The sequence below is a fragment of the Thunnus maccoyii genome, chromosome 8 (assembly GCF_910596095.1).
Source record: "Thunnus maccoyii chromosome 8, fThuMac1.1, whole genome shotgun sequence".
Taxonomy (NCBI): domain Eukaryota; kingdom Metazoa; phylum Chordata; class Actinopteri; order Scombriformes; family Scombridae; genus Thunnus; species Thunnus maccoyii.
Genome location: NC_056540.1, coordinates 35,027,973 through 35,048,996, shown reverse-complemented (window position 1 = coordinate 35,048,996; position 21,024 = coordinate 35,027,973). Strand labels below are relative to the sequence as shown.

Below are 21,024 nucleotides of genomic sequence, written 5' to 3'. Positions count from 1 at the left end.
CCTTTCCCTCTCTCTTTCTCTCTCTCAACCCAACCAGTCAAAGATGGCCGCCCACCAAGAGCCGGGTTCTGCTTGAGGTTTCTACCCGTTAAAGGGGAGTTTTTCCTTACCGCTGTCGCCAAGTGCTGCTCATGGGGGAATTGTTGGGTCTCTGTAAATTAAAGAGTTCGGTCTAGACCTGCTCTATGTGAAAAAGGCCCTGAGATGACTTTTGTTGTGATTTAGTGCTATATAAATAAATAATTGATTGATTGATTGATTGATTGACTTCTTCCCCGGTGTTCTTTGTGTGTTTTCTCATCTAGCAGGAAACCTTTGGCTGCAGACTCGCTGTTGCTATTATTATTATTATTATTATTATTATTATTATACATGTTTCTATTTCTATTATTCTTATTCTATTATTGTTGTTGCTTTTCCCTCCTTCTTTCTCTCTCAACCCAACCGGTGGAGGCAGACGGCGCCACCTAGAGTCCGGTTCTGCTGGTTTCTTCCTGTTAAAGGTTTTCCTGCTGCTGATGGAGGACTGTTGGGTCTCAGTCTAGATGCTCTGCGTGGAAACAGCCCTGAGATGACTTCTGTTGTGATTCATTGCTTTATGAAACTGAGTGAATCCTGATTTCTACGTAAACACATGAAACTGAAACGAGGAAACTTTAAATCATGTTTTATTTCCAAAAACTCACCATCGTCCCAAATAAACAAACACCTTCACATTTCTGAAACTAGTGCTAACGTGCATGAGCACCAACATTGGATCCTTTAGGATCCAGTAGGATCTGGAACTGTCAGAGTCAGCTGATCACTGTATCGACACATTTATTGATTATTGATCAGAGACCAAATAAAAACTCTAACTTTCATGAACTGAAATATTTGTGAGAAACAAAGTTTTAGTTTGAAGACATTTTGAGACTTAATGAATTCAGAGATGATCGTTTGTTACATGAATTATTAATTATATATTTGTTTGTTTGGGTAATTAGCATGAAGCTAACAGGTACCGCAGGTTTCTATCTAATCTCAAAGTAAATAAATAAAATAAATCCAACTGAAGAACAGGAGAGTCTTCTGTCAGCACATCACCTGTGCTCACAGGTGCACTGTGGGTACTGCAGTGCTGTGCTGTGACCCGGCAGAGAGGGAGCGCTCGTTGTGTGGCGAGGGACATCCGGCTGGGCCCCACAGAGTCTGCTTTAGGGCCGAACCTTCATAACGCCAGTGACTGATCGCTCCACCGAGCCGGGACACTGAACGCACCATGACTGCAGAGAGAGAGAGAGAGAGACAGGTGAGAGAGACAGGTGAGAGAGAGAGAGAGACAGGTGAGAGAGAGAGACAGGTGAGAGAGAGAGAGACAGGTGAGAGAGAGAGAGACACAGGTGAGAGAGAGAGACACAGGTGAGAGAGAGAGAGACAGGTGAGAGAGAGAGAGACACAGGTGAGAGAGAGAGAGACAGGTGAGAGAGAGAGAGACACAGGTGAGAGAGAGAGAGACAGGTAAGAGAGAGAGAGAGACAGGTGAGAGAGAGAGAGAGAGAGAGACAGGTGAGAGAGAGAGACAGGTGAGAGAGAGAGACAGGTGAGAGAGAGAGAGAGACAGGTGAGAGAGAGAGACAGGTGAGAGAGAGAGACAGGTGAGAGAGACAGGTGAGAGAGAGAGAGAGACAGGTGAGAGAGAGAGACAGGTGAGAGAGAGAGACAGGTGAGAGAGACAGGTGAGAGAGAGAGAGACAGGTGAGAGAGAGAGAGAGACAGGTGAGAGAGAGAGACAGGTGAGAGAGAGAGACAGGTGAGAGAGACAGGTGAGAGAGAGAGACAGGTGAGAGAGAGAGACAGGTGAGAGAGAGAGAGAGAGACAGGTGAGAGAGAGAGACAGGTGAGAGAGAGAGACAGGTGAGAGAGACAGGTGAGAGAGAGAGAGAGACAGGTGAGAGAGAGAGACAGGTGAGAGAGAGAGACAGGTGAGAGAGACAGGTGAGAGAGAGAGAGAGACAGGTGAGAGAGACAGACAGGTGAGAGAGACAGGTGAGAGAGAGAGAGAGACAGGTGAGAGAGAGAGACAGGTGAGAGAGAGAGACAGGTGAGAGAGAGAGACAGGTGAGAGAGACAGGTGAGAGAGAGAGAGAGACAGGTGAGAGAGACAGGTGAGAGAGAGAGAGAGACAGGTGAGAGAGAGAGACAGGTGAGAGAGAGAGACAGGTGAGAGAGACAGGTGAGAGAGAGAGAGAGACAGGTGAGAGAGACAGACAGGTGAGAGAGACAGGTGAGAGAGAGAGAGAGACAGGTGAGAGAGACAGACAGGTGAGAGAGACAGGTGAGAGAGAGAGAGAGACAGGTGAGAGAGAGAGACAGGTGAGAGAGACAGGTGAGAGAGAGAGAGCTGGGAATAAATAAAAGTACGTACAACTTTTTGTAAATCAGCAGCTGATAAGAATGAACTAATTTTAGAGATTATCTTGAGCTGATCATCAACACAGAGGTCAGCATCAACTATGACCCCTTGATTCCTCACAGCCAGCTTAATATTATTTATCAGATCACTCAGATTAGCAGCAGAAGGAATGATGAAGTTTGGGGGGCGAACAGAATGACCTCAGACTATCATCGTTACATTAAAGAAAGTTTTGGGACGTCCAGGATTTAATATCAGAGAGGCGAGTTGTCAGATTTACTAGGCTGCTGGGATCTGTGGGTTTTAATGTCAGATATAACTGAGTGTAAAACATATCACGCTTCTGAATAATATGGCCAAGAGGCAGCATGTAGAAAACAGAAGGGGACCAAGAGCAGAACCCTGAGGGACACCACAACTCAACTGAGCCACTGAGGATGTAGAGTTACCTAGAGCAACGGAAAAAGATCTGCTGGAGAGGTATGAACGTAAGCTGAGAGCCAAACCCTTGAGTCCTACTCAAGTTTCTAAGTGATGTAAGACGATATCGTGCAGGGTTTCTGCAGCTGAGGCTGCTCTCCACTGCTGGAGACACAACGTTAATAACACAGCAGAGCAGAGAGGCTGCTCTCTACTGCTGGAGACACAACGTTAATAACACAGCAGAGCAGAGAGGCTGCTCTCTACTGCTGGAGACACAACGTTAATAACACAGCAGAGCAGAGAGGCTGCTCTCTACTGCTGGAGACATGATGTTAATAACACAGCAGAGCAGAGAGGTTGCTCACTGCTGGAGACATGATGTTAATAACACAGCAGAGCAGAGAGGTTGCTCTCCACTGCTGGAGACATGATATTAATAACACAGCAGAGCAGAGAGGCTGCTCTCTACTGCTGGAGACATGATGTTAATAACACAGCAGAGCAGAGAGGTTGCTCACTGCTGGAGACATGATGTTAATAACACAGCAGAGCAGAGAGGTTGCTCTCCACTGCTGGAGACATGATATTAATAACACAGCAGAGCAGAGAGGCTGCTCTCCACTGCTGGAGACACAACGTTAATAACACAGCAGAGCAGAGAGGCTGCTCTCCACTGCTGGAGACATGATGTTAATAACACAGCAGAGCAGAGAGGCTGCTCTCTACTGCTGGAGACATGATGTTAATAACACAGCAGAGCAGAGAGGCTGCTCTCCACTGCTGGAGACATGATGTTAATAACACAGCAGAGCAGAGAGGCTGCTCTCCACTGCTGGAGACATGATGTTAATAACACAGCAGAGCAGAGAGGCTGCTCTCCACTGCTGGAGACATGATGTTAATAACACAGCAGAGCAGAGAGGTTGCTCTCTACTGCTGGAGACATGATGTTAATAACACAGCAGAGCAGAGAGGCTGCTCTCCACTGCTGGAGACATGATGTTAATAACACAGCAGAGCAGAGAGGTTGCTCTCTACTGCTGGAGACATGATGTTAATAACACAGCAGAGCAGAGAGGCTGCTCTCCACTGCTGGAGACATGATGTTAATAACACAGCAGAGCAGAGAGGCTGCTCTCCACTGCTGGAGACACAACGTTAATAACTCTACGTAGGAAGACAGAGCTGCAGCAGCAGCGGTCTGGGGGGCCGCAGGCCTGCGAGAGGCAGCGCAGGTTCAGGCTGCTCAGGTAGATGCAGACTGTGTGGCCTCAGGCTTTATTCATTTGATTGCTTGGTTTTATTGCGCAGTATTTGCACTTGTGTTAATTTGCCTGTTTTTATTTATTCACTTATTGTAAAGCACTTTGAGCTACGTCCCCTGTACGGAAGGTGCTGTATACATGAAGTTTTATTATTATTACAACATTGTTCTTGAAAGCTACAAACCTTCTGAATTGAAGTGACAGGAGAGAGACAGTTTACCTGAGAGTACCTGTGTGCGCAGCTCTACGAGAAGCTCACGGGATCCACCTGGTTCATCTTCAGGTGGTTATCGAGGATCTGGAAGATCTCCTGAACGTTCGGCACGTAACCCGCCTGAAGCTTCGACCAGACGGGGACGTCTGTTACAGAGGGACCACAGTGACCAATCAGTGTTCAGAGTGATGTCATATTTGGACCAGTAGAGAGGTGAAGCCCCTCCCCCTCCGCTATCCCCTGTGGGACCTTATTTCAGAGACAATCAGGGCCGGACTGGGAAATTCATTCAGGATATAAAACCCCAGTCAGAGCATGTGAATCACAAACTAATGAGCCAACAGCTGCTTAGTACGACGCAGTGTTACCCGAACCTCCAATAAAACCAGAGGTGACATCATTAAGGAGGGAGATGACACAGAGCACACACATTATATCTTTAAATGTACCAATATAATACAGTTAACAACTCTCTCCATCTATTCAAACAACAACAGCCTCCTCAGTTTACTGATATACACTAACAGTTACCCATCAGAGCTTAAAATAGTCCGACACAAACATTCAATAACAGATCTTAAACTAATGACAGCAGCCTGAACTGTGACAGAAAACGAGCTCAAAGGTTGAAACTTTCACCAAAACACATGAATTTTCAACTAATATTGAAGACATTGACTAGACTAGATATGCTAATTACTTTTGGGTGTCGTCTTCTTATTGCGTCTTTTCAGTCTTGAACAGTTTTATGACAAACTGCGACTTTCTGCAAAACGATCTTTTAAACTGACAAACATCAAATATGTGATCACAGTTCAAACAGGATCAAAGAATTATTTGTCTTTCGCTGTTGACAACCATTCACATTTCTACTGAAATAAGGTCCCATGGCGGCCCAGTGGAAGGGGGAGGGGCTTCACCTCCATCACACTCACCGTTCAGCGTGACCTCGAAGGCTCCGGTGGACAGGAAGTGCGTCTCCATCATGTTGCAGAAGAAGAAGGCCATCAGACAGGAGAAGATCTGAAACATAGAGACGTTAAACACATTCACACTCGCACCTGCAGCAACCGTTGCCGTGGTAACCAGGTACCTTGTTGTCCTGACTCCAGGTCCAGGCTCGCGGCGTGTCGAGGCCGAGCAGCACGAACACGTTCTGACCGCTGACGATCAGCAAGATGGAGACGAGCTTCAGGTACGAGATCAGGTTGCCCAAACACCTAAGGGGGGGGGGGGGGGGGGGGGGTTAGTGATGTCAGAGCACACCTGGGGGGGCGTTACTGATGTCAGAGCTCACCTGTTGAAGGGGGTGGGGGGGTAGTTTTCTCCCTCGATGCGGATGTCTGGGTACAGCTGGCTGATGGCCCGAGAATACTCCTGGAACACTTTACTGTAACCTCAGGAGATACTGAAAACACACACACAGGAGATACTGAAAACACACACACACACAGGAGATACTGAAAACACACACACACACACACACACACAGGAGATACTGAAAACACACACACACACAGGAGATACTGAAAACACACACACAGGAGATACTGAAAACACACACACACACACACACACACAGGAGATACTGAAAACACACACACACACAGGAGATACTGAAAACACACACACACACACACAGGAGATACTGAAAACACACACACACACACACAGGAGATACTGAAAACACACACACACACACACAGGAGATACTGAAAACACACACACAGGAGATACTGAAAACACACACACAGGAGATACTGAAAACACACACACAGGAGATACTGAAAACACACACAGGACCTGAGGACTACACACCTGTCAACAGTTCACTACTCACACACTTAGTTATAACCTAACTATTATGTATAATATGTACATATATCATGGTGTGTAAACGGTCCGTCATATATTAGCACTGATACTGATGTTGAACTCATGACAGCAGGTGCTTTATGGGGGGGGGGGGGTCCCTCTTGTTAACCTGCCCCCCCCATCCTCTGGTCGGTTACCCCCGTTAGAAATGAACAGACCACCTACTGATTACAGGTTTGTCAGAATATAAATCTAACGAACGTTAAAACACAAACTGGCTCCTGATGCTAACAGTTAGCTCGCCGTTAGCCTGTTAGCAGCTAACTGCTAACTCACCAGTACTGGAACCGCAGCACGGGCCCGGTGTACAGGGAGGACTTGGCCGGTTTGCCGGGCTCTGTGTCCGGCAGGTTGTCCGGGGAGAGGCCGGGCCTGCCGAGGTAAAGGTCCCGTACCGTGAGGGCCGTGAAGAGCAGCAGAGCCGCCAGGAGGCCCGCCTGGCTGTACTCCGCCATGTTTGCTGAGAGACGCCGATTGTGCTGCACTTCCGGCCGCGGCTTCACAGGAAAAGCTCGGTGGAACAAAGCGGTTTGTCTTCAGTTTCTGAGTCTTTCTGGTTAATAAATCCACCACATAGATGAATATTCATCACATAAATTAATATTTAATTGGATGAAACAACTTACAAAACAAAAAATAATAATTATATACTGTATATTGCTTTATTTTGAAGGTGTGTTGTCCTAGTTTCCGGGATGAAGTCATCTGTCCACTGAAACATGACTGTTGTTTGTATTTTTCTAATTAAATAATGAATCAGTTTTGTTTTTATTGACAGGTTGTGATTGTAAAATGTGTCCCTGAACACGTTTCTTTGACCTTGATGGAAACATCACAAGGTCAAAGAAAGATGTGAAGGAGAATTCAGAAGAACTTAAAAGAAGTTCTGCACTCACACTGGGCTCCGTGTTGTTTCATGCAGGTTATATAAAGGTTTCAAAAACTGAAGTTCTTGCCTGCTGACCAAGTATTCAAGGTCCAAAGCACAGTACAAGCGAGGCAGCCCAATGCAAGTGAAACTGGAGCATCCACTCTTTAACCGTCACAACTATTCCACAGATCTTGATGTATTTCGGAGAACATCCTCAGTCCAACACGGAGAATCCACCATCATGGTGGGAAATGAACGCATCGCGCTGTCCAACAGACGCTCTGATGGCGTGAATGAGGCCGGAAGACACAGCGAGGTCTTTGCCAGCCTCAGATCTGAGCCTGTTGACATGTTCACCTTTCTTCATCGCAGTCACGTGCTCCTTTAAAGACTTGCACACACACACGTCGAGAGAGACATTTAAGGAGATGCAGCCTATTCTCATGAATATGTGCATGCATGGACTCTGTGCGTCTGTTAATGTTGAAACTTTTAGTTCTGAAAGTTCAGTTGCATAACTTAAAGGCAGTGTCTTTGTATTATTATTATTATTTATTTATTTATTTTAATGTATGCCTCAGTTTTGATAGTTTTTTGAAAAAGTAATTTGAAAGTAATTTATTTTTATTTGTTTTTGTATCTCAGAAAATGCTTCCTTTAAAATGTACTTAATTCATCTCAGTCAACTTTATTGTCATTGTTCACAGTACGTATGTATGCATTGCATACTCTGCATTTAAAAAATAAAAATGTTGATTTTTCTGAAAAAGGAAACCAATTAGTTGTTCATTTTAAGAGACCTGTCTGATTTTCTCTTGTATAGTTACTATTGTTCTTTAATTAAGCAAAATTACGTTTTATCCAATGACTCGATTAATCGATGGAATGTTTGTAGAATAATTGATGACTAAACTATGTGATAGCTGCAGCTGTGACTCTGCTCACAAACACCCTGCCATCTAAGGAATACTACAATACATTGACAGTTTAATTTTTAAAATGTTAATGCTCAGATGTATCATGCAGGCTGCAGCACTGATCATTGATATATAGGATGGAGGATCGTCTCGTCATAGATACGACACATATGTCTCAGGAACAATTCAAACCCGTTTTAGATGCAGATACATCCAGAGAAGACAACAACCTGAGCTATATATAGTAACTATTATGAAACAAATACACTTTCATGCATTCATGTAACATCAATGCATGTCACTAACTTTGCTTCTTCCACAGAGTTTTTTGTGCTTTCTCATCTCACAGGAACCTCCCCCGGGTTCTGGGCCGAGCCTTCGCGGTCCTTCACAGTCCTGATGGCATCCTTCCCTGTCTATTGATGCTTATACTTGTTGTTGTTGTGATTGTTGCTCTCCTGTCCCCCCTCCCCCTTTCCCTCTCTCTTTCTCTCTCTCAACCCAACCGGTCAAAGCAGATGGCCGCCCACCAAGAGCCGGGGTCTGCTTGAGGTTTCTACTCGTTAAAGGGGAGTTTTTCCTTCCCGCTGTCGCCAAGTGCTGCTCATGGGGGAATTGTTGGGTCTCTGTAAATTAAAGAGTACGGTCTTGACCTGCTCTATGTGAAAAGTGCCTTGAGATGACTTTTGTTGTGATATGGCGCTATATAAATAAAAATTGATTGATTGAATTGACTTTCATTTTGCAGTAAAATCATCATATGTAAAAAGTGACTCATGTTACCCCGTTCTCCCCGACAGCGTTAAACAAACTTAAAGCTGCACTGGTCACCGCCGCTGTTCTCACCTTCTATGACATCACCAAGCCTACAGACGCCAGCAGCTATTGGCTGGGAGGCGTCCTGCTCCAGCAGCATGAGGATCACTGGAGGCCTGAGGCCTACTGCTCCAGCAGCATGAGGATCACTGGAGGCCTGAGGCCTACTGCTCCAGCAGCATGAGGACCACTGGAGGCCTGTAGCCTACCGCTCCAGCAGCATGAGGATCACTGCAGGCCTGCGGCCTACTGCTCCAGCAGCATGAGGACCACTGGAGGCCTGTAGCCTACCGCTCCAGCAGCATGAGGACCACTGGAGGCCTGTAGCCTACCGCTCCAGCAGCATGAGGATCACTGGAGGCCTGCGGCCTACTGCTCCAGCAGCATGAGGACCACTGGAGGCCTGTAGCCTACTGCTCCAGCAGCATGAGGATCACTGGAGGCCTGCGGCCTACTGCTCCAGCAGCATGAGGACCACTGGAGGCCTGTAGCCTACTGCTCCAGCAGCATGAGGATCACTGGAGGCCTGCGGCCTACCGCTCCAGATGTCTGAGTGATGAAAAACAATGCTTGCCAGCGTATGGGCCTGTGAAAGGTTCAAGAAATACCTGTTTGGGTTTGATAACTTCAATCATAAAGCTCTGCTACCTCTCATGAACAGCAATGACTTGGACAATGTTCCCATCAGATGTCAGAGGTTGTTAATGAGGTTAATGTATTACAACACCACAGCTGAATACACACCAGGCAAAATGCTCTCTCGGGGGCCCAGAGCAGCGCCATGGAGACGGAGGTTCCCATGATGATGTGGTGGCACATATTGATGCTGCCATGTGCCGGAAACCCTACAGAGGATGAAGGAGATAAAACAAAATACACAAGTAGATCTGCAGCTCCAGACAGTCTTGGGTTCATCATATATAGAGAAGGTGCCTGAGACAGTGAAAGACTTCTACCAGGTGAGTTATCTGGGCAGGATGGTTCAGTCATGAGAAGGAGTCGCATCGTCCTCCCTGCAGAGATGAGAGAGATGATCGTAGAGAGAATCCATGACGGGTACCAGAGAAGAGCCAGCCAGTCTGTTCGCTGGCAGTATGTACAGCAGTATGTATTCTGTCGAGATAATAAGAGTCTTTAATGTCAAGTGAGCTCCCATCCAGACCGAGGATGATATAATATTAGTATTTAACTTTTGGGAGGTTGATATTATAATATTAGTATTTATTTTTAGGTTGATATTATAATACTTATTTTTCTCCATTTTTTCGTGTCCTTCATATCTCCAGAGACAGAGATGTCAGTTATGATTTAACTCAGAAAGGAAAAGATGAACATTTATTTTAAAAATGGATCTTTAAGCCTCTGACTGTATATAAATATTTATTATAAGTATATAAATATTTATTATAAGTATATAAATATTTACAAACATGCTGCTGTGTTTATCCAGCTGTGAGAGGCGACAGGCGCCGCGGGAAAGGACCTTGAATTTCATGACGTCATATTCACCCGACGCACCGGCTGTAAACAGCGTGACGTCATATTAGTGTGACACCGAGCTGCCGGTGGATGGAGGATGAAGGCGAAAGAATAAACGGACACGCGACCGATCAGACAGCGGAGACCCGGGAACAGGTCGCCTTAGCCTGCTGACGTCACTCGGGTAGGTTATCGATCCTGTATCGATCCTGTTTATCAGCGCTGTTTGAGCTGCGGTGCTGCGCGTCAGCAGGTGTGTTACATACTGATGCCAACAGGTAAATGACCTTAATCAGCTGATCAAACTCAGTCACATCTCACAGATGAAGAGATTCAGATTAAACATCATCGATCCTCTTAATGCTGCTGATTGTTCAGCTGATCACCTTCCTGCACGTTTCTAATCAATAAATATTATATAAACTATTTTATAATGTGAAAACAAATAAATTAAAGCAAACAAAGAACAAAAAAGAGCAGAAACAAACATTTATTACCAACAGTTTGATGTTATTTAACGTCTAAATGCTGACGAGAGGATCAGATTAATACAATGTAACTAAAACAGCCAATCAGGTGACAGCAGGTGTTTCCCATCATGCCCTGCGGTCAGTCGGCGGAGAGCAGCTGCAGCTCCAAAGGCTGCGGCCGCCTCGATCTCATGACGTCATTGTTGCTACATGATGACGTCAAAGCTCGGACACAAATCTAACCGGTCGGCCAAGATGGCGGCTGGAGTCTAACTGGTGAGGTGGAGTCTAACTGGTGAGATGGAGTCTGACTGGTGAGATGGAGTCTAACTGGTGAGATGGAATCTGACTGGTGAGATGGAGTCTAACTGGTGAGTCTGACTGGTGAGATGGAGTCTAACTGGTGAGATGGAGTCTAACTGGTGAGGTGGAGTCTAACTGGTGAGATGGAGTCTGACTGGTGAGATGGAGTCTAACTGGTGAGGTGGAGTCTAACTGGTGAGATGGAGTCTAACTGGTGAGGTGGAGTCTAACTGGTGAGATGGAGTCTAACTGGTGAGGTGGAATCTGACTGGTGAGGTGGAGTCTGACTGGTGAGATGGAGTCTAACTGGTGAGATGGAGTCTAACTGGTGAGGTGGAGTCTAACTGGTGAGATGGAATCTGACTGGTGAGGTGGAATCTGACTGGTGAGGTGGAGTCTGACTGGTGAGATGGAGTCTAACTGGTGAGATGGAGTCTAACTGGTGAGGTGGAGTCTAACTGGTGAGATGGAGTCTAACTGGTGAGATGGAGTCTAACTGGTGAGGTGGAGTCTAACTGGTGAGATGGAGTCTAACTGGTGAGGTGGAGTCTAACTGGTGAGATGGAGTCTAACTGGTGAGGTGGAGTCTAACTGGTGAGATGGAGTCTAACTGGTGAGGTGGAGTCTGACTGGTGAGATGGAGTCTAACTGGTGAGGTGGAGTCTAACTGGTGAGATGGAGTCTAACTGGTGAGATGGAGTCTGACTGGTGAGGTGGAGTCTGACTGGTGAGATGGAGTCTAACTGGTGAGGTGGAGTCTGACTGGTGAGATGGAGTCTAACTGGTGAGATGGAGTCTAACTGGTGAGATGGAGTCTAACTGGTGAGATGGAGTCTGACTGGTGAGGTGGAGTCTAACTGGTGAGTCTGACTGGTGAGGTGGAGTCTAACTGGTGAGGTGGAGTCTAACTGGTGAGTCTAACTGGTGAGATGGAGTCTAACTGGTGAGATGGAGTCTAACTGGTGAGATGGAGTCTGACTGGTGAGGTGGAGTCTAACTGGTGAGTCTGACTGGTGAGGTGGAGTCTAACTGGTGAGATGGAGTCTAACTGGTGAGTCTGACTGGTGAGTCTGACTGGTGAGTCTGACTGGTGAGGTGGAGTCTAACTGGTGAGGTGGAGTCTAACTGGTGAGTCTAACTGGTGAGATGGAGTCTAACTGGTGAGATGGAGTCTGACTGGTGAGGTGGAGTCTAACTGGTGAGTCTGACTGGTGAGTCTAACTGGTGAGTCTGACTGGTGAGGTGGAGTCTAACTGGTGAGGTGGAGTCTAACTGGTGAGTCTAACTGGTGAGATGGAGTCTAACTGGTGAGATGGAGTCTGACTGGTGAGGTGGAGTCTAACTGGTGAGTCTGACTGGTGAGGTGGAGTCTAACTGGTGAGTCTGACTGGTGAGGTGGAGTCTAACTGGTGAGATGGAGTCTAACTGGTGAGATGGAGTCTAACTGGTGAGATGGAGTCTGACTGGTGAGTCTAACTGGTGAGATGGAGTCTAACTGGTGAGATGGAGTCTGACTGGTGAGGTGGAGTCTAACTGGTGAGTCTGACTGGTGAGGTGGAGTCTAACTGGTGAGGTGGAGTCTGACTGGTGAGGTGGAGTCTGACTGGTGAGGTGGAGTCTAACTGGTGAGTCTAACTGGTGAGGTGGAGTCTAACTGGTGAGTCTGACTGGTGAGATGGAGTCTGACTGGTGAGGTGGAGTCTAACTGGTGAGTCTAACTGGTGAGATGGAGTCTAACTGGTGAGATGGAGTCTGACTGGTGAGGTGGAGTCTAACTGGTGAGTCTGACTGGTGAGGTGGAGTCTAACTGGTGAGGTGGAGTCTGACTGGTGAGGTGGAGTCTGACTGGTGAGGTGGAGTCTAACTGGTGAGTCTAACTGGTGAGGTGGAGTCTAACTGGTGAGTCTGACTGGTGAGATGGAGTCTGACTGGTGAGATGGAGTCTGACTGGTGAGGTGGAGTCTGACTGGTGAGGTGGAGTCTAACTGGTGAGTCTAACTGGTGAGGTGGAGTCTAACTGGTGAGATGGAGTCTGACTGGTGAGATGGAGTCTGACTGGTGAGGTGGAGTCTAACTGGTGAGTCTAACTGGTGAGATGGAGTCTAACTGGTGAGTCTAACTGGTGAGATGGAGTCTAACTGGTGAGGTGGAGTCTGACTGGTGAGGTGGAGTCTAACTGGTGAGATGGAGTCTAACTGGTGAGTCTAACTGGTGAGGTGGAGTCTAACTGGTGAGGTGGAGTCTAACTGGTGAGGTGGAGTCTAACTGGTGAGATGGAGTCTGACTGGTGAGGTGGAGTCTGACTGGTGAGGTGGAGTCTAACTGGTGAGATGGAGTCTGACTGGTGAGGTGGAGTCTGACTGGTGAGGTGGAGTCTAACTGGTGAGATGGAGTCTGACTGGTGAGATGGAGTCTGACTGGTGAGATGGAGTCTAACTGGTGAGGTGGAGTCTGACTGGTGAGATGGAGTCTAACTGGTGAGGTGGAGTCTAACTGGTGAGGTGGAGTCTGACTGGTGAGATGGAGTCTAACTGGTGAGATGGAGTCTAACTGGTGAGTCTAACTGGTGAGATGGAGTCTAACTGGTGAGGTGGAGTCTGACTGGTGAGATGGAGTCTAACTGGTGAGGTGGAGTCTAACTGGTGAGTCTAACTGGTGAGTCTGACTGGTGAGATGGAGTCTAACTGGTGAGATGGAGTCTAACTGGTGAGTCTAACTGGTGAGATGGAGTCTAACTGGTGAGGTGGAGTCTGACTGGTGAGGTGGAGTCTAACTGGTGAGATGGAGTCTAACTGGTGAGTCTAACTGGTGAGGTGGAGTCTAACTGGTGAGGTGGAGTCTAACTGGTGAGGTGGAGTCTAACTGGTGAGATGGAGTCTGACTGGTGAGGTGGAGTCTGACTGGTGAGGTGGAGTCTAACTGGTGAGATGGAGTCTGACTGGTGAGGTGGAGTCTGACTGGTGAGGTGGAGTCTAACTGGTGAGATGGAGTCTGACTGGTGAGATGGAGTCTGACTGGTGAGATGGAGTCTAACTGGTGAGGTGGAGTCTGACTGGTGAGATGGAGTCTGACTGGTGAGATGGAGTCTAACTGGTGAGGTGGAGTCTAACTGGTGAGGTGGAGTCTGACTGGTGAGATGGAGTCTGACTGGTGAGATGGAGTCTAACTGGTGAGGTGGAGTCTGACTGGTGAGATGGAGTCTAACTGGTGAGGTGGAGTCTGACTGGTGAGATGGAGTCTAACTGGTGAGGTGGAGTCTGACTGGTGAGATGGAGTCTAACTGGTGAGATGGAGTCTAACTGGTGAGATGGAGTCTGACTGGTGAGATGGAGTCTGACTGGTGAGTCTAACTGGTGAGGTGGAGTCTGACTGGTGAGATGGAGTCTAACTGGTGAGTCTAACTGGTGAGGTGGAGTCTGACTGGTGAGGTGGAGTCTGACTGGTGAGTCTAACTGGTGAGATGGAGTCTAACTGGTGAGGTGGAGTCTAACTGGTGAGATGGAGTCTGACTGGTGAGATGGAGTCTGACTGGTGAGATGGAGTCTAACTGGTGAGGTGGAGTCTGACTGGTGAGATGGAGTCTAACTGGTGAGGTGGAGTCTGACTGGTGAGATGGAGTCTAACTGGTGAGGTGGAGTCTAACTGGTGAGATGGAGTCTAACTGGTGAGATGGAGTCTGACTGGTGAGATGGAGTCTGACTGGTGAGTCTAACTGGTGAGGTGGAGTCTGACTGGTGAGATGGAGTCTAACTGGTGAGTCTAACTGGTGAGGTGGAGTCTGACTGGTGAGGTGGAGTCTGACTGGTGAGTCTAACTGGTGAGATGGAGTCTAACTGGTGAGGTGGAGTCTAACTGGTGAGATGGAGTCTGACTGGTGAGGTGGAGTCTGACTGGTGAGATGGAGTCTGACTGGTGAGATGGAGTCTAACTGGTGAGATGGAGTCTGACTGGTGAGATGGAGTCTAACTGGTGAGGTGGAGTCTGACTGGTGAGATGGAGTCTGACTGGTGAGATGGAGTCTAACTGGTGAGATGGAGTCTGACTGCTGAGATGGAGTCTGACTGGTGAGATGGAGTCTAACTGGTGAGGTGGAGTCTAACTGGTGAGATGGAGTCTGACTGGTGAGATGGAGTCTGACTGGTGAGATGGAGTCTAACTGGTGAGATGGAGTCTGACCTGCTCACTATTATTCAGTCCTCGATTGATCGTTGCTGCCACGATAAATAAAGCTGTGTTCAGCGCGGCAGAGATCAATGACTGACAGGAAATGACCAAAAGTTTGTGGAAGCTGTGAAAGGAGGACGAGGACCTGGAGGAGCGAGACTGAGAGGATCCGCAGATTTACAGAGAGGAGAAGAAGAGACGACGGCATCCAGCTGAGCTGAACATGTTGCCTTTATATGGTCGTCTGCTCCACGCTGAGCCATGACTCCATCACACAGCAGCAAAGTTAAATAAGTAGTTTACCTGTTGGAGGTGTGCTGGTCGTCTGCAGCTCTTCATCAAACATCATCATCACTGTGGCTGTTTCTGCTTCTACTCTTCCTCCCTGTTTTATTTCTGACTGATCCGCTCGACTAACAGCTCCAAATATCTCCACGTGTTGTTGTTTTGACCGGTGTTCAGCGCCGCTAACGAAGCTCCGCTAATTCAGTGAAGAACACGTTTCATTTCCTGTAAAGTCTTCACAATAAAAGCCTCCTGTTAATTAGTCATTTAAAAGCTTTTAATTTGAAGCAGTAAAGCAGGAAATGTTGGGTTTGCATCAGCAGGAACTTTACACGACTCTGATACATAAAGCTGACCAATCAGAACAGAGCGGGCTCATCGAGAGGCGGGGCTTAAAGAGACAGGAGCTTCCTGTTAGAGACAGAGGCTGAACTGAGGGGCTGCATAAAGGGCCAGTAGAAGATAAATAAGGTTTTAACTGTGAATCATGCAAAGCTGCTCTAGTGGAGTAGTGTCCATATCATTAATTGATCACATGGACTATAAACCATCAGCAGATAAATGTAATCAATAATCAGTTTGTAGCTCTCATATCTAAACTGAACAAGCTGTAACAACTGAAGATTAAATTAAAACACATTAACAGCTAAACAAAATGTTGACTCCTGTGTTTAAATTAAAAGAAGAATGAAATGAATCATACAAAGGTAATTATACAGACTTCAGGCCTCTGGTCACATGACTGTTTACCTGACGTTACCGTTCTTCTTCTCTGTGTGTTTCAGGAGGGGCGGGGCACCATGCTCAGTGTGGGGGGGCTCCGTGTCCTGCAGCTTCCGGTACGAAGCGTCTGTTCCGCTGCGTTCATCAGGAAGTCAGCTCTACCCGCCCACACCTGTGGTCACAGCTCACGTGTCCGCTCGGTGTCAGGCGGCGGCGGCGGCGGTGATGCTGCGGCCGGCTGGTACGGAAGCGTGGCACATTCAGTGCCGGTGCATCTGGCGGAAGACTTCCTGGTTCACCTGCAGCAGGTGAGCGGTCTGCCGTGGTGGCTGAGCATCGCGGTCGGCACGCTGTCCGTCAGGACGCTCATCACTCTGCCGCTCGCCGCCTACCAGATGGTCATCATCTCCAAGGTGAGCTGAGTGCTGATCCCGGATCAGTTCACCTGTGATCGTGTCAGACTTTAATCCCGAGGGAAACAAATTATTATCATTGTTGTTATTATTATTGATTTAATGGTTTAATGAATAAAATATGAAAAGTGATGTCACGGCGTCAGTGAGTCAGTGGGCGCAGTGAGCTTCACCTCCTGCAGGAGGCGACACGCCGCCACCCGTCTGTTACCTGCTGACACCTCACCTCCACCTGCTGATACACATTAAAAACAGCTGCTCCTGTTGGTTCAATAAAATATCTTTGACCTGTTCTCCATCACTGTAACCATGGCGACCTGTTCTCCATCACTGTAACCATAGTAACTCTCAGGTGATGTGCAGGTGGAGGTGCTGCAGGTGGAGATCTCAGAGCTGGCAAAGAGGCTTCGATATGAAGTTTCAGTCAGAGCAAGAGAGAGAGGCTGGACAGATAAACAGAGCCGGTAAGAAACAAACAAACAAACAAACAAATATTAAACTGGTTGGTCAAACAAACTGAATGACCCCTGATGACCCTTAATGACCCATGATGACCCTTAATGACCCCTGATGACCCTTAATGACCCGTGATGACCCGTGATGACCCTTAATGACCCTTAATGACCCTTAATGACCCGTGATGACCCGTGATGACCCTTAATGACCCGTGATGACCCTTAATGACCCCTGATGACCCTTAATGACCCGTGATGACCCGTGATGACCCCTAATGACCCTTAATGACCCTTAATGACCCTTAATGACCCTTAATGACCCGTGATGACCCGTGATGACCCTTAATGACCCGTGATGACCCTTAATGACCCGTGATGACCCTTAATGACCCCTGATGACCCTTAATGACCCGTGATGACCCTTAATGACCCCTGATGACCCTTAATGACCCGTGATGACCCGTGATGACCCTTAATGACCCTTAATGACCCTTAATGACCCTTAATGACCCGTGATGACCCGTGATGACCCTTAATGACCCTTAATGACCTGTGATGACCCTTAATGACCCGTGATGACCCTTAATGACCCGTGATGACCCTTAATGACCCCTGATGACCCTTAATGACCCATGATGACCCTTAATGACCCGTGATGACCCTTAATGACCCTTAATGACCCTTAATGACCCCTGATGACCCTTAATGACCCTTAATGACCCGTGATGACCCTTAATGACCCTTAATGACCCGTGATGACCCTTAATGACCCTTAATGACCCGTGATGACCCTTAATGACCCCTGATGACCCTTAATGACCCGTGATGACCCTTAATGACCCATGATGACCCTTAATGACCCCTGATGACCCTTAATGACCCCTGATGACCCTTAATGACCCCTGATGACCCTTAATGACCCGTGATGACCCTTAATGACCCTTAATGACCCATGATGACCCTTAATGACCCGTGATGACCCTTAATGACCCGTGATGACCCTTAATGACCCTTAATGACCCGTGATGACCCTTAATGACCCTTAATGACCCGTGATGACCCTTAATGACCCTTAATGACCCTTAATGACCCCTGATGACCCTTAATGACCCTTAATGACCCATGATGACCCTTAATGACCCTTAATGACCCTTAATGACCCCTGATGACCCTTAATGACCTGTGATGACCCTTAATGACCCCTGATGACCCTTAATGACCCCTGATGACCCTTAATGACCCGTGATGACCCTTAATGACCTGTGTTGACCTGTGATGACCCTTAATGACCCGTGATAACCCTTAATGACCCATGATGACCCCTGATGACCCCTGATGACCCTTAATGACCCGTGATGACCCTTAATGACCCGTGATGACCCATGATGACCCCTGATGACCCTTAGTGACCTGTGTTGACCCGTGATGACCCCTGATGACCCTTAATGACCTGTGTTGACCTGTGATGACCCTTAATGACCCGTGATGACCCTTAATGACCCGTGATGACCCCTGATGACCCTTAATGACCTGTGTTGACCTGTGATGACCCTTAATGACCTGTGTTGACCTGTGGTGACCCTTAATGACCCGTGATGACCCTTAATGACCTTTAATGACCCATGGTGACCTGTAATGATCTTTGGTGACCCTTAATGACCTTTAGTGACCTGTGATGACCTGTAATGACCCGTCATGACCTGTAATGATCTTTGGTGACCCTTAATGACCTGTGTTGACCTGTGATGACCCTTAATGACCTGTGATGACCCTTAATGACCTGTGTTGACCTGCGGTGACCCTTAATGACCTTTAATGACCCATGGTGACCTGTAATGATCTTTGGTGACCCTTAATGACCCTTAGTGACCTGTGATGACCCTTAATGACCTTTAATGACCTGTAATGACCTGCGGTGACCCTTAATGACCCGTGATGACCCTTAATGACACACAGTGACCAATAATGACCTGTGATGACCTGGAACCTGGTACGTGGATTTCACAGAACAGACTTCTGGGCTCTGAGAGAACCGAGGGAACAGAAGTAGAACTGGAGTCACAACTGTAACTTCTGTTTCTGTTCAGGTTCCAGTTCCAGAAGAATCTGCGTCGCATCGTGTCTCAGCTCTACATCAGAGACAACTGCCACCCTGTCAAAGCCAGTCTGCTGGTCTGGGTCCAGCTACCCCTCTGGATCAGCTTCTCCCTGGCCCTCCGAAACCTGAGTCTGGATCAGTCTGGTGAGTTTGGATCAGTCTGGGAGTCTGGATCGGTCCAGTCCAGGACCCAGATCTCCTGCCCTAACAGTAAACTGTTTGTTACAGCGCTGCAGTCTGAGCTGGCAGCAGGAGGCGCTCTGTGGTTTCCTGACCTCACCGTACCGGACTCCACCTGGATCCTACCTGTCTGTCTGGGACTCACCAACCTGCTCATTGTGGAGGTCAGTGTGTCCGACAGGTGTGTGATCACCTGACACTGATGTCAACTGACCATGTCTTCTTCTTCAGGTCTTTTCTCTGCAGAGAGTCAATCCGTCGCGTTTTCAGAATGTTATGACGAACTGCATCAGAGGATTCTCAGTGCTGATGATTCCAATCGCCGCTTCAGTTCCCTCGGTGAGTCCTAGATTTTCTGTCCTGAGAATACATCAGGTTCAGGAGGTGCAGAGGGCTGGATAGTTCTTCAGGAGGCGCAGATTGCAGGCAGGTTCAGGAGACGCAGAGTGCTGCATGGTTCAGGAGGCGCAGGGTGCCTGCATGGTTCAGGAGACGCAGGGTGCTGCATGGTTCAGGAGGCGCAGGGTGCCTGCAGGTTCATTTAGGTTCAGGAGGCACAGGTCGAGGAGCAGAGTGACTGCAGGTTCAGGCAGGTTGAGGAGGCGCAGGAGGTGGAGGTTGAGGAGCAGAGTGACTGCAGGTTCAGGCAGGTTGAGGAGGCGCAGGAGGAGTTTACATTCCTCGGCAGGTTTGTTGCTGCGATGTGTTCAGCTGATGAATGTTCCAGCGTGTTGAGTCGTGTTCAGTCTGTATTCAGGTTTTATTTAATGAGCAGATTCTGAGCATCAGGCTGAAACTGGATGTTTAAACATAAAAACCGAATGACTGACTCTCTGACCCCCCCCCCCCCCACCTCCCCTCTACCATCCTACCCTCCCCAGTCCATGGCTCTGTACTGGTTCACCTCCAGTCTGGTGGGATTTGGTCACAACCTGCTCCTTCGATCTCCTGCGATCCACAAGATCCTCCAACTCCGAACTCAACGCTCCGATTCCCCGTACAGAGACCTGCTGGCTGCCTTCATCTCCAAATACTACAAATAACAGAGTACTGCAAGTAACAGAGTACTACAAAATAAACACAGAGTACTTCATTTGTACTCAGAGTACATGATATGAGGATATTTCACCTCCTGGTCAGACTGTTAATGTCTCTGCAGCCAATCAGAGATTATTGATGATCACAGATCAATATCAACAATTACAACTGGATCATTTATTCTGCTTGAGTCTTTACAAAGGTCCATTTACTAACTTTTTCTGGATCTATCAGTTGCATCTCATGGTCTTCATCAGCAGAGAGTTTTTGTGCCGCAAAGTATAACACCTAAACCGTCTCCATGACAACTGAGCAAACTTCAGCCACTGATGAAGACCATGAGAAAAAGTTGGCAAGTGGACTTTGAGTTCAGATGATTTTGTCAAACTAAAGAATAAACCTTGAAATGTCTGTTAAATAATATAAATAAAGTTTTGTGTTAATGAGTTTAAGTCTTTCTGTGCTGTGACACCTGTTCTGTGTAACTGTATATGTATGTATTCAGTATATAAACACACACATATATACAACATACCTGATACAGCTGTGCAGCAGCAGTCAGTAAACATACTGAGAGTTTAATGCAAACAGGAAACGATGCCACAGTAAGAGTTATTTATTCCCACTCTGACAGATAAAC

General features: G+C 47.5%; 2 protein-coding genes and 1 long non-coding RNA gene across 5 annotated transcripts; 1 reads left to right on the top strand and 2 right to left on the bottom strand.

Moving 5' to 3' along the window:
• Positions 1 to 651: 651 nt before the first annotated feature.
• Positions 652 to 6,663, bottom strand: selenot2 (selenoprotein T, 2). 2 transcript variants are annotated; one of them, XM_042418865.1, is made up of 6 exons: positions 6,449 to 6,663; positions 5,595 to 5,705; positions 5,391 to 5,517; positions 5,233 to 5,320; positions 4,304 to 4,443; positions 652 to 1,265 (listed from the first exon to the last, which is right to left on the bottom strand). In XM_042418865.1, exons 1-5 carry the CDS (start codon positions 6,625 to 6,627, stop codon positions 4,328 to 4,330), a joined length of 621 nt encoding a protein of 206 aa, XP_042274799.1. In that variant the 5' UTR covers positions 6,628 to 6,663; the 3' UTR covers positions 652 to 1,265; positions 4,304 to 4,327. The 2 variants fall into 2 exon arrangements, with proteins under 2 accessions (XP_042274799.1, XP_042274801.1); XM_042418867.1 differs by having other exon boundaries at positions 4,314 to 4,443.
• A 2,681-nt stretch (positions 6,664 to 9,344) lies between these two features.
• On the bottom strand, positions 9,345 to 10,266 carry LOC121901840. Its single transcript, XR_006097403.1, has 3 exons — positions 10,207 to 10,266; positions 9,733 to 9,889; positions 9,345 to 9,621 (listed from the first exon to the last, which is right to left on the bottom strand). It is a non-coding gene; the product is annotated as an uncharacterized LOC121901840 (long non-coding RNA).
• A 73-nt stretch (positions 10,267 to 10,339) lies between these two features.
• Positions 10,340 to 20,830, top strand: LOC121901837 (cytochrome c oxidase assembly protein COX18, mitochondrial). Of its 2 annotated transcripts, XM_042418863.1 has the most exons (7): positions 10,343 to 10,439; positions 16,263 to 16,613; positions 16,977 to 17,077; positions 19,156 to 19,310; positions 19,395 to 19,510; positions 19,578 to 19,685; positions 20,228 to 20,830. In XM_042418863.1, exons 2-7 carry the CDS (start codon positions 16,278 to 16,280, stop codon positions 20,387 to 20,389), a joined length of 978 nt encoding a protein of 325 aa, XP_042274797.1. In that variant the 5' UTR covers positions 10,343 to 10,439; positions 16,263 to 16,277; the 3' UTR covers positions 20,390 to 20,830. The 2 variants fall into 2 exon arrangements, with proteins under 2 accessions (XP_042274796.1, XP_042274797.1); XM_042418862.1 differs by having other exon boundaries at positions 10,340 to 10,439; positions 19,156 to 19,510.
• The last annotated feature ends 194 nt before the right edge of the window (positions 20,831 to 21,024 follow it).